At 46.8% G+C, this 13,429-nt stretch overlaps 1 protein-coding gene across 4 annotated transcripts in view; it reads left to right on the forward strand.

Moving 5' to 3' along the window:
* LOC148150047 (microtubule-actin cross-linking factor 1, isoforms 6/7-like) overlaps positions 1-13,429 on the forward strand; it is a 332,243-nt gene that overhangs the window by 61,619 nt on the left and 257,195 nt on the right. For all 4 annotated transcript variants that reach the window (XM_087987754.1, XM_087987755.1, XM_087987756.1 and 1 more), the window contains exon 8: positions 10,864-10,986. In XM_087987754.1, coding sequence (XP_087843880.1) covers positions 10,864-10,986 — 123 coding nt within the window. The remainder of the gene's footprint in view (positions 1-10,863; positions 10,987-13,429) is intronic.

Consider the following 13,429-nt stretch of genomic DNA (forward strand, 5'->3'; position numbering starts at 1 on the left):
ATCTAAAGCAGATACCCTAGCCCCTTTCCAGACAGCTCCAGATGATCTCTCTGTTGCAGATTCATATGACCAACTTTCATTTCTAAACCTCAACTTTACCTCAAACTGCATCTTTATATTGAATGAGAAAGAATTTTTAATCTCCTGTAAGAAACAATTGCCTCTTTCTCTTGTATGAATGCTTTATCCAGAGAATTTCCACAAATGCCGTATGTTTGTTTATTTCTTTTGAACTCGAGCACAGCAGGTTAGAGTGGTGAAGGAGGTATATGGGACACTTGTCTTTATTAACTGAAGGATGGAGTTTCAGAGCAGGGAGGAACTGAATAAAACATTGGTTAGGCAACAGCCAATGTGTGCAGTTCTGAATCCACATTCTAGGATGGAGGTGATCACATCCAGTGGAGAGTGTGCAGAGGAGATTTATCAGGATGTTGCCTGGGCTGGAGAGTTTCAGTTAGGAAGAGAGATTGGACAGACTGGGAATGTTTTTCCCCAGGGCAGGATTGACTGGCACAAGGGGCCATAGTTTTAAGATATTAGGAGAATGGTACAGAGGAGACATCAGAGGAAGGTTCATTACGCAGAGAGTTGTGAATGCATGGAATACATTGTTAGCGGTGATGGTGGAAGTAGAGTCAATGGGGACAGTTAAGCAACTGCTGGACGTGCAGATGGAAAGCAGTGAGTTGAGGGGTGCATAGGTGAAGTTATTTTACTTTACATTAGGATTAATCCTTGGCACAATACCGTGCTGTACTTTTCAATGTTCAATGGGAGCAAAGGAGACTGAGAGGGGACATGTTTGAGATGCAGAAAATTGGACAGGACAGACAGGAAGGAACTTTTCCCCTTAACGCAGGGATCAATGACCAGGGAGCTGGGGTTTAAGGTAAGGGGCAGGAAGTTTAGAGGGGGATGTGAGGATAAATCATTTCACCCAGAGGGAGGTGGGGAACCTGGACCTCACAGCCTGAGAGGGTGGGAGGGACAGGAACCCTCATCACATTGAAGAGGGATTGAGATGTAATAAGGTGATGGGCCAAGTGCTGAGAAATGGGGCTAGAATCATTAGGTGGTTGTTTATGACTGGTGTAGTCAGACCGAGCTGAAGGGCCTTTCTCTGTGCTGTACATCTGTAATGGAATTCAATGTAGCTAAATGTGAGGTGATTCACTTTGGGAAGAATAACAAAAAGATGGGGTACTGGGCTAATGGTCGGATACTTGGTAGTGTGGATGAGCAGAGGGATCTTGGTGTCCATGTACACAGATCTCTGAAAGTTGCCACCCAGGTAAATAGTGCGGTGAGGAAGGCATATGGCGTACTGGCTTTTATTGGTAGAGGAATTGAGTTCCGGAGTCCTGAGGTCATGATGCAGTTGTATAAAACTCTGGTGCGGCCGCATCTGGAATATTGTGTGCAGTTTTGGTCGCCATACTATAGGAAGGATGTGGAGGCACTGGAACGGGTGCAGAGGAGGTTTACCAGGATGTTGCCTGGTATGGAAGGAAGATCGTATGAGGATAGACTGAGACACTTGGGGCTGTTTTCATTAGAGAAAAGAAGGTTTAGGGGTGACTTGATTGAGGTGTACAAGATGATTAGGGGGTTAGATAGGGTTGACAGTGTGAACCTTTTCCCGCGTATGGAGTCGGGTATTACAAGGGGGCATAGCTTTAAATTAAGGGGGGGTAGATATAGGACTGAAGTTAGGGGTAGGTTCTTCACTCAGCGAGTCGTAAGTTCATGGAATGCCCTGCCAGCAGCAGTGGTGGACTCTCCCTCTTTATGGGCATTTAAGCGGGCATTGGATAGGTATATGGAGGATAGTGGGTTAGTGTAGGTTAGGTGGGCTTGGATCGGCGCAACATCGAGGGCCAAAGGGCCTGTACTGCGCTGTATTCTTCTATGTTCTATGTTCTATGTTCTATCTCTACAACACTGACATCACTCTTGCTTCATTTGCATATCACTTTAAATCTATGTCCATTGTGTTTACAATCCTGGTACAAGCAGGGACTGTTTCTCCCTGTCTGCTCTGTCCAGCTCTGGTTTTGAAAACCTCTATCACATCTCCCTCTCAGCTGCCCTCTCTCTGGGGAGAACTGTCCCAACGTCTTCAACCTCCCCCCCCATCCCTGAAGTTTCTCATTCCGGAAACCATTCCTGTAAATCACTTCCTGCACTCTCTCCAATGCATTCCCATCTTTCCTATAATGTGGGGCCCACACCCTGTACACAATATTCCAGCTGAGGACCCACAAGGGTCCTGGACAAGTTCAACATCACCCCCCTGCTATTGTACTCTCTGCCCCGGTAATAAAGGCGAAGGTACTGTCTGCTTTATTAACTGCTCTCTCCCCCGGTGCTGCCACCTTCAATGATCTGTGACGTATACCACCCAGCCCCCTGTGCTCCTACTCCCCCTTTACAATTATCCCCGTTATTTTATGTTGCCTTTCAATGTTCTTCCAACCAAAGTGCATCACCTCACACTTCGCTGCACTGAACCTCGTTTATTCACTCCACCAACTTCCTTTAACACCCAGGGATGGAAGCCATCAGGTCCTGGGGATTTGTCATTTCTCAGTTCCATTAATTTCCCTTCTTTTGATGATTTAGTTTAATTTTATTTTGACTCAGTCCCTGATCCTCTGATAATTTCTTTGGGATTTCCCGCAAGCTCTCCGCCTTTCCTGCTTCCCCGTAGTCACTGACAATATCCCTACTGTTAGCCTTCACTGGGACCAGCGGCTTTCCCTTTATAGAACTGTAACATCTCCTCTTATTGTCTATTATGGCTTTTGCAAGTTTCAGTTCATAATCCTTTGTAGCCGCTTTTAAAAAGGTGCTTGGTGGATCTTTGTTGGTCTTTGTATTTGACCCGTCCTGTGGGATCCACACTGTTCTTTATGTTTTTATAAGCTCTTCCTTTTAATTGTATGCCATACCTTCCCTGCTCCGATGTCCGTGGCTGTATTTTTGTGAGAGTGAGGTGGAGATTCTCCATCTCCTGGGGACAACCTGCCCCTGAACAGCATTAAATGTTTCTCCAAACACTCTCCTCTGTTCCTCAGTAACTTTACCCTTTAGCAAATATTCCCAGTTTACTGTGGACACTCTCTGCCTCATCCCTTTAAAGTCTGCCTTACCTAAACCCTAAATTCTATTATCCAATTTTTGCCGATCTCTCACAAACGCTACATGAAACTCAATTATATTGTGATCAAAATTTGCAAATACTCACAAACTAGGTCATTAATTAAACTAGACTTATTGCTCATGACTAGATCCAATATTGATTGTCTCCTTATTGCATCTAGACATATTGTTGGAGGAAACCATCCTAGAAATTCACAACTTCCCTGGTATTTGCTTGTCTTCCTCTCCCACTCTGGGTTCAGATTAGAATCCCCCCATTAATACTACTCTATCCTTGCTATGTAGTTGTCTAATGTCAGCTTTTAGACAATCTAGCAATTCTCAGCTGCTACCAGGTGGTAACATTAGTCACTTTATTGGGAGTTTTCTACAGTCCCCTCAATATTAACAGAGACATGGAGGAGCAGATTAGGAGGCAGATTTTGGAATGGTGCAAAAATAACGGTTGTTGTTATGGGTGACTTTAACTTCCCTAATATTGATTGGAATCTCCTTTGTTCAAATAATTTGGATGGAGCAGTTTTTGTTAGATGTGTCCAGAAAGGATTCCTGACTCAATATGTAGATATGCCGACTAGAGGGGAGGCCATATTGGATTTGGTGCTCAGCAACGAACCATGCCAAGTGTCAGATCTCCCAGTGGGAGAACATTTCTGTGATAGTGATCCCAACATTCTGACCTTTATTATAGTCATGGAGAGGGATAGGAGCAGACTGTATGTGAAAATATTTAATTGGGGTAGAGGCAATTACAATGCTATTAGGCAGGAACTGGTGTGCCTAAATTGGGAACAGATATTCTCAGGGAAGTACATGACAGAAATGTGGAGGTTCGATTTTGCCTGTCCTCGGATGCTGCCTGAATTGCTGTGCTCTTCCAGCACCACTGATCCGAAATGTGGAGGTTGTTTAGGGAGCACTTGCTGATAGTGCTGGATAGATTTGTCTCACTGAGGCAAGGAAGGGATGGTAAGGTGAAGGAACCTTGGGTGACGAGGGATGTGGAACATCTAGTCAAGAGGAAGAAGGAAGCGTACACAAGGTGAAGGAAGCAAGGATCAGGCAGGGATCTAGAGGGTTACAAGCTAGGCAGGGAGGAACTGAAGAATGGACTTAGGAGAGCTAGAAGAGGGCATGAAAAAACTTTTTAGTGGATAGGATTAAGGAAAACCCCAAGGCATTCTACACTTATGTGAGGAACAAGAGGATGGCCAGAGTGAGGGTTGGGCCGATCAGGGATAGTGGAGGGAACTTGTGCCTGGAGTCGGAGGAGGTAGGGGAGGTCCTTAATAAATACTTTGCTTCAGTATTCACTACTGAGAGGGACCTTGTTGTTTCTGAAGACAGTGCGAAACAGACTGACATCCACAAACAGCTTGATGTTAAGGAGGAGGATGTGATGAAAATTTTGAAAGACACAAGGATAGATAAGTCATACAGGATATACCCAAGGTTACTACAGGAAGTGAGGGAAGAGATTGCTGCGCCTTTGGCAATGATCTTTGTGTCCTCACTGTCCACTGGAGTAGTGCCAGATAATTGGAGGGTGGCAAATGTTATTCCCTTGTTCAAGAAAAGGAATAGGGATAATCCTGGGAATTACAGACCAGTCTTACATCTGTGGTGGGCAAAGTATTGGAGAGGATTCTGAGAGACAAGATTTATGATTATTTGGAAAACCATAGTTTTATTAGAGATAGGAGAAAGTGAGGACTGCAGATGCTGGAGATCAGAGCTGAAAAATGTGTTGCTGGAAAAGCGCAGCAGGTCAGGCAGCATCCAAGCATTCCAGCAACACATTTTTCAGCTTTGATTAGAGATAGTCAGCATGGCTTAGTGAGGGGCAGGTCATGCCTCACAAACCTTATTGAATTCTTTGAGGATGTGACAAAACACAATGATGAAGGTAGAGCAATGGATGTGGTGTACATGGATTTTAGAAAGGTGTTTGATAAGGTTGTCTATGGTAGGCTCATTTAGAAAGGGAGGATGCATGGGATACAGGGAAATTTGCCTGTCTGGATACAGAATTGGCTGGCCTATAGAAGACAGAGGGTGGTAGTAGATGGAAAGTATTCAGCCTGGAGCTCGGTGACCAGTGGTGTTCTGCAGGGATCTCTTCTGGGACCTCTGCTCTTTGTGATGTTTATAAATGACTTGGATGAGGAAGTGGAAGGGTGGGTTAGTAAGTTTGCCGATGACACGGAGTTTAGTGGAGTGATGGATAGTGTGGAGGGATGTTGTAGGTTGCAACAGGACATTGACAGGATGCAGACTTGGACTGAGAAGTGACAGATGGAGTTCAACCTGGAAAAGTATGAAGTGATTTACTTTGGAAGGTGAAATTTGAATGCAGAATACAGGGTTAGAGGCAGGATTCTTGGCAGTGTGGAGGAACAGAGGGATCTTGGGGTCCATGTCCATAGATCCCTCAAAGTTGCCATCCAGGTTGATAGGGTTGTGTTGGCTTTCATTAACAGAGGGATTGGGTTTAAGAGCTGCGAGATTATGCTGCAGCTCTGCGAGGTTATGCTGCAGCTCTGCGAGGTTATGCTGCAGCTCTGCGAGGTTATGCTGCAGCTCTGCGAGGTTATGCTGCAGCTCTGCGAGGTTATGCCGCAGCTCTGCGAGGTTATGCCGCAGCTCTGCGAGGTTATGCCGCAGCTCTGCGAGGTTATGCTGCAGCTCTGCGAGGTTATGCTGCAGCTCTGCGAGGTTAGCCCACACTTGGAATATTGTGTTCAGTTCAGGTCGCCTCATTATTGGAAGGATGTGGAAGCTTTAGAGAGTGTGCAGAGGAGATTTCCCAGGAAGCTGCCTGGACTGGAGGATGTGTCTTATGGAGAAAGGTTGAGCGAGGTAGGGCTTTTCTCATTGGAGCAAAGAAGGAATGAGAGATGACTTGATAGAGGTGTATAGGATGATGAGAGGAGTAGATAGAGTGGATAGCCAGAGACTTCTTCCCAGGGCAGAAATGGCTATCATGGGGAGGGATAATTCTAAGGTGATTGGAGGGAGATTTAGGGGCAATGTCAGAGGTCGGTTCTTTACACACAGAGTGGTGGGTGTGTGGAATGCACTGCCAGCAGTGGGAGTAGAGTCGGAGACATTAGGGACATTTGGATAGGCACATGGATGATAAGGGGATGTAGGTTCGTCTGATTTTAGAGTAGGACAAAAGGTCGGCACAACATTGAGGGTTGAGGGGTCTGTACTGTGCTGGACTGTGCTGGTCTGTTCCATGTTCTGACATGGTTTATGAATGGAATTGGTATCAGATCTGTTTCAAGTTAACACAGACCAGCACCAAGCTTCACAGTTAAAAGGATAATTGATTCAAAGTCCTTTCTGGATTTTCATTGGGAATAAAGAGATAACATTGTTCACAAGAAACTACAGACACTAAGGTTATAACAGGGCTTTTGTCCGAAACGTTGATTTCGAAGCTCCTTGGATGCTGCCTGAACTGCTGTGCTCTTCCAGCACCACTAATCCAGGATTAGCCATAAGAAAGTCCCAAGATGTTTCTGAGCTAAACCAGGGGCCTGTGTTTCAATTAGTTTTTTGCAGAAGTGAAGAAGTTAGCATTTGAATCCAGATCCATTAGCTGCGATGGATTTGGTAGTTGGATAGTTTTCTTGCTGATTTTCCAGCTCAGTGAGTGACAGCGAAGATTATTACTGCATTCTGCTTCTGTATTTATGGCCCTTCCAGCCTCCCAGTTACCTAACAACAGGCCAGTGAGATATCACTGGTGTGCTTCCACTGTCGGCCTGGAACAGTTTCCTGTAGATGCTCCAAGGTCTCCCTTTGTCTGAGCTGCTTGCCTTCAGAATCAGTCTTGGCTGGAAAGCAAAGGTGGCTACTGTTACTGGGTGACCTAAGCAGGAGCTAAGTCAAGTTCCACCTGAAATAGTCCTTCTAGAGGGACAGCTCCTTTCCCACCTGTCACTCTGGACTTTCCACCTGGTCATTGCCCAGTCGATGTCCTTAAACAACTCATCAAGGAACTCTGAAAACCCTTGATGGGGTTTTAGCAATATTTTTACCGTAACCAACGACCTTCCCCATTGATTTCCTGAGAATGTTCTGGACGATGATGACACTGGCAGGGTAATCTGCCTGGAGAATGTCTCTGGAGTTGCTTTCGTGTTTAGTACCAATCTATTCTCCAGTTGTCTGTCTACCTCTCATTTCTGTTCCTCAGTTCTCTATAGTGTTTATATTCAACCTGATTCTATTATGAAACTGGCATCTGTTTTATGATCTTTCTTCTGATTTATCTGACCATCCATTTCTTTCATCTTCCAGGGAGTTTGTTCTTTGTTACCCCTCCCTTTGATTGTCAGAGAGATGCACTTCGACTCTGCCCCTAACCATCTCCTCTCCAAAGACAGATTTCCAATATCCCTTTCCATCACTAAACTGAACGTAACTGAATTATGGTCACTCTCTCCAAAGTGCTCACCTACAACTAAATCAAACACCTGGCCTGGTTCATTACCAAGCACGAGATCCAGTGTGGCCTCCCCTCTTGTCGGCCCTTCGACATACTGTGTCAGGAAACCCCCCCGTAGACATTGGACAGAAACTGATCCATCCGACACACTAGAGCTATAACATTTCCAATCAATGTTGGGGAAGATAAAGTCCCCCATAATGACCACCCTGTTCCTTTCACTCCTACCTAGGATAATGTTGCTAATCCTCTCTTCCACATCCTGGAACTCCGTGGAGGCCTATAAAAAACTCCAAGCAGTCTGACCTCTCCGCTCCTGTTTCTAACCTCAGCCCACACTACCTCAGTAGATGAGTCCTCATCAAAAGTTCTCTCAGCCACCATTATACTATCTTTGACTAACAAGGCCACGCCTTCCCCTCTTTTCCCGCCTTGCCTGTTTTTAATGAAACATCTATTGCTCACCCTGCTCTATCCATGTCTCCGAAATGGCCACAATATTGAAGTCCCAGGTACCTATCCATGCTGCAAGCTCACCTACCTTATTTCGGAGACTTCTGGCGTTGAAGTAGATGCACGTCAAACCAGCTTGTTGCCTGCCAGCACATTCCTGTGACCCTAAAATCCTGTCCCAGTCTTCCCTACTCTCATCCTCCTGTGCACTGTAGTTACACCTCCGGTTCCCACTCCCCTGCTGAGCTAGTTTAAACCCACCCGAATAGCACCAGCAAATTTCCCACCCAGGATATTAGTACCCCTCTGGTTCAAGTGAAGACCGTCCTGTTTGTACAAGTCCCACCTTCCCCAGAATGAGCCCCAATTATCCAAGAAACTAAAACCCTCCCTCCTGCACCATCCCTGTAGCTGATATCTCTCCCTATTCCTTGCCTCGCTATCACGTGGCACAGGTAACAATCCAGAGATAACAACTCTGTTTATTCTAGCTAAACTGGAAGGGGACTAATATACTGCAGGGAGATTTGCTAGAGCTGCTCAGACGTTTGCAGCAGCAACAGTATGTGATGGATGGCAGTTTTCGGAAGGGCAGCTAGTGCAGGAGTCTGTTGTGGATATCCCCATTTCAAACAGGTATGCTGTTTTGGAAAATGTAGGGGGTGATGGATTCTCAGGAGAACGTATCTCGAACAGCCAAGTCTCTGGTATTGAGACTGACTCTAATGCAACGAGGGACACGTTGGTTTTGTTTCTCAATTTCCCTCTGACTCTTGGGGGTCTATAATACAATCCCAATAAGGTGATCATCCCTTTCTTATTTCTCAGTTCCACCCAAATAACTTCCCTGGATGTATTTCCAGGAATATCCTCCCTCAGCACAGCTGTAATGTTATCCCTTATCAGAAATGCCACTCCCCCTCCTCTCTTGCCTCCCTTTCTATCCTTCCTGTAGCATTTGTATCCTGGAGCATTAAGCTGCCAGTCCTGCCCATCCCTGAGCCATGTTTCTGTAATTGCTATGATATCCCAGTCCCATGTTCCTAACCATGTCCTGAGTTCATCTGCCTTCCCTATTGGCCCCTTGCATTGAAATAAATGCAGTTTAATTTATTAGTCCTACCTTGTCCCTGCCTGCCCTGACTATTTTACTCATTCCTGTTCTCAGCTGTACCTGTCTCAGATCGATCTCTTTCCTCACTATCTCCCTGGGTGCCCCCCCCCCCCCCCCCCCCACCTTACTAGTTTAAATCCTCCCGAGCAGCTCTAGCAAATTTCCCTGCCAGTATATTAGTCCCCTTCCAATTTAGGTGCAATCTGTCCTTCTTGTACAGGTCACTTCTTCCCCAAAAGAGATTCCAATGATCCAAAAATGAGAATCCTTCTCTCATACACCAGCTCCCCAGCCATGCATTCATCTGCTCTATCCTCCTATTCCTGCCCTCACTAGCTCTTGGCACTGGGAGTAATCCAGATATTACTACTCTCGAGGACCTCCTTTTTAAATTCCTGCCTAACTCTCTGTAATCTCCCTTCAGAATCTCAACCTTTTCCCTTCCTACATCGTTGGTTCCAATGTGGACAATGACCTCCTGCTGGTCCCCCTCCCCCTTGAGAACATTCTGCACCTTCTCTGAGACATCCTTGATCCTGGCACCAGGGAAACAACACACCATTCTGCTTTTTCTCTGCTGGCCACAGAAACGTCTGTCTGTACCTCTGACCAGAGAGTCCGCTAACACAATTGATCTCTTGGAAGCCGACGTACCCCTCGTTGCATTAGAGTCAGTCTCAATACCAGAAACATGGTTGTTCGTGCTACGTTCCCCTGAGAATCCATCACCCCCTACATTTTCCAAAACAGCATACCTGTTTGAAATGGGGATAGCCCCAGAAGACTCCTGCACTAGCTGCCTACCTCTCTTACCCTTCCTGGAGTTAACCCATCTATGTGACTGTATCGGAGACTTTCCCCCCTTCCTATAACTGCCATCCATCACATACTGTTGCTGTTGCAAATTTCTTATTGCCACCAACTGTCTCTCCAACCAATCCATTCAATCTGATAGGATTCGCATCCAACAGTATTTATGACAGATATAATCTGCAGTAACCCTTAAACTCTGCTTTCACTCCACAGATGCTGTCAGACCTGCTGAGTTTTTCCAGCTATTTCTGTTTGTGTTTCTGATTTCCAGTATCCAAAAGTTCTTTCTTTTTTTTTTATCCTGGATAGATCCCTCCACAATTTGCAGGAATTAACTCATCTCCAGTTAACATTTTTATCCTACATTGCTCCTTTTCGTTCTCCAAATATAATACGGACCTGATGATACTATGATCACTGTTCCCAATACTCCATCCCAGTTGGCATTCTGCACTTAACCAATTTCGATCCTCATGACTAGCTTCAATAATGTCACCTTCCCCACTGGGTGAAAATGCTTCTTTCCTCAATGGCCTGCTTCAGAAGTTCCTCCCTTTTCTGCCCTTAACATAATTATAGGCCATTCATGACTTGGGTCATTCCAATCTTCTACTGTCATAAATCTCATAAATCCCGACCAATTCCAAGCAAATCTGTCCTTCTATACATTTTCCACCGGATCATGGCCTATTGAATACAGCTGGTCCAGCCTTGGTACCTTGTTTCTTAGCTCTGACCAATTAGAAACCTTAAGCACATTGTCTCACTTCATTGAATTACTGCCTTTAATCAATTGTAGCTCTGTGCCCTTAGCTGCTGTTGTTGTTGGGTTTCTATGGTTTTGGTTTCTGTATTCCAGGAGGTCTGTGAGGAGATTGAAACTCTGCAGAATGATGTGAAGTCATTGAGGAGCCTTGGAGAGGGACTGATAGACTCCATCAGAAGTGAAGACACGTGTGAGGTAGTGAAGCATCAAGATGAGGTGAGCAAGTGAATTGACTAATGAGGAGGAAACATTGGAAGCAGTTCAGGGGAGGTTTATCAGACTAATCCCTGGAATGAGCGGTTATCTTATGAGGAAAGTTTGAACAGACTGGGCTTGTATCTGCTGAAGGTTAGAAGATTAAGAGGCAACTTAATTAGACAACCTTGGGGTGGGTCTTACTCGAGTAGATGGGGAGGGGATGCTTCCTCCTGTGGGAGAATCTAAAACTAAGGGTCATTGTTTAAATCTCAGGGTTCACCCGTTTAAAACAGTATCTGAATCATCTCTTCCTCAAAGATCACCCATTGTTCATTAAAATTCGACTTGCCATCTCTGGTTCCATTTTATTCTGGCAAGATGCCCCCCTTTCACATTCCACTTAACCCTCTTCTAATTTAATAGCTCAGTTTGTTTCCTGTTAATCTCTGTTACTAATCACAACTTTGTACAGTGATCAGTCTTACCCCATTTCTCCCCCTCAAACCCGTGTCTCCTTGACCCACCTCACTCCCCAACACCAGCTCCAGCAAAGCCTCCATTCCAGTTGGACTGATCAAGGATGTTCTCCTGAAATTACCATCAGAAATTACTGCCCCTTTTTATCTAATGCTATCCCAATTGATATTCAAGATCACAAGAACTAGGAACAGGAGTAGGTCATTCAGCCCCTCGAGCTTGCTCTGCCATTTAATGGAATCATGGCTGATCGGACATTCCTTCCACCCCTTTTCCCTGTAACCCTTGATTGTCTGAATGATCTGTCTGACTCAGCCTTAAATATACACACGGTCTTTGCCCCCAATGTTCTTTGTGGCAAGGGGTTTTAAAGACTCTCGACCCTCTGAGCCCCTTGTGGCTGTCTGAGACTTCCCTTGTCCCTGTCTGAGCCCCTTGTGGTTTTCTGAGACGTCCCTTGCCCCTGTCTGAGCCCCTTGTGGCTGTCTGAGACTTCCCTTGCCCCTGTCTGAGCCCCTTGTGTCTTTCTGAGACTTCCCTTGTCCAGTCTGAGCCCCTTGTGGCTTTCTGAGACTTCCCTTGTCCCTGTCTGAGCCCCTTGTGTCTGTCTGAGACTTCCCTTGTCCCTGTCTGAGCCCCTTGTGTCTGTCTGAGACTTCCCTTGTCCAGTCTGAGCCCCTTGTGGCTGTCTGAGACTTCCCTTGTCCCTGTCTGAGCCCCTTGTGGCTGTCTGAGACTTCCCTTGTCCCTGTCTGAGCACCTTGTGGCTTTCTGAGACTTTCCTTGTCCCTGTCTGAGCCCCTTGTGGCTGTCTGAGACTTCCCTTGTCCCTGTCTGAGCCCCTTGTGGCTGTCTGAGACTTCCCTTGTCCCTGTCTGAGCCCCTAGTGGCTGTCTCAGACGTCCCTTGTCCCTGTCTGAGCCCCTTGTGTCTGTCTGAGACTTCCCTTGTCCCTGTCTGAGCCCCTTGTGGCTGTCTGAGACTTCCCTTGTCCCTGTCTGAGCCCCTTGTGGCTGTCTGAGACTTCCCTTGTCCCTGTTTGAGTCATTTGTGGCTGTCTGAGACGTCCCTTGTCCCTGTCTGAGCCCCTTGTGTCTGTCTGAGACTTCCCTTGCCCCTGTCTGAGCCCCTTGTGGCTGTCTGAGACTTCCCTTGTCCCTGTCTGAGCCCCTTGTGGCTGTCTGAGACTTCCCTTGTCCCTGTCTGAGCCCCTAGTGGCTGTCTCAGACGTCCCTTGTCCCTGTCTGAGCCCCTTGTGTCTGTCTGAGACTTCCCTTGTCCCTGTCTGAGCCCCTTGTGGCTGTCTGAGACTTCCCTTGTCCCTGTCTGAGCCCCTTGTGGCTGTCTGAGACTTCCCTTGTCCCTGTTTGAGTCATTTGTGGCTGTCTGAGACGTCCCTTGTCCCTGTCTGAGCCCCTTGTGTCTGTCTGAGACTTCCCTTGCCCCTGTCTGAGCCCCTTGTGGCTGTCTGAGACTTCCCTTGTCCCAGTCTGAGCCTCTTGTGGCTGTCTGAGACTTCCCTTGTCCCTGTCTGAGCCCCTAGTGGCTGTCTGAGACGTCCCTTGTCCCTGTCTGAGCCCCTTGTGGCTGTCTGAGACTTCCCTTGTCCCAGTCTGAGCCTCTTGTGTCTGTCTGAGACTTCCCTTGCCCCTGTCTGAGCCCCTTGTGGCTGTCTGAGACTTCCCTTGTCCCTGTCTGAGCCCCTAGTGGCTGTCTGAGACGTCCCTTGTCCCTGTCTGAGCCCCTTGTGGCTGTCTGAGACTTCCCTTGCCCCTGTCTGAGCCCCTTGTGTCTGTCTGAGACTTCCCTTGTCCCTGTCTGAGCCCCTTGTGGCTGTCTGTGACGTCCCTTGTCCCTGTCTGAGCCCCTTGTGGTTTTCTGAGACTTCCCTTGTCCCTGTCTGAGCCCCTTGTGGCTGTCTGAGACTTCCCTTGTCCAGTCTGAGCCCCTTGTGGTTTTCTGAGACTTCCCTTGTCCCTGTCTG

The sequence above is a fragment of the Chiloscyllium plagiosum genome, unplaced genomic scaffold (genome assembly GCF_037043375.1).
Source record: "Chiloscyllium plagiosum isolate Xiang-an unplaced genomic scaffold, Cpla_swu_hap1 HiC_scaffold_5, whole genome shotgun sequence".
NCBI classification, from domain to species: Eukaryota; Metazoa; Chordata; class Chondrichthyes; order Orectolobiformes; family Hemiscylliidae; genus Chiloscyllium; species Chiloscyllium plagiosum.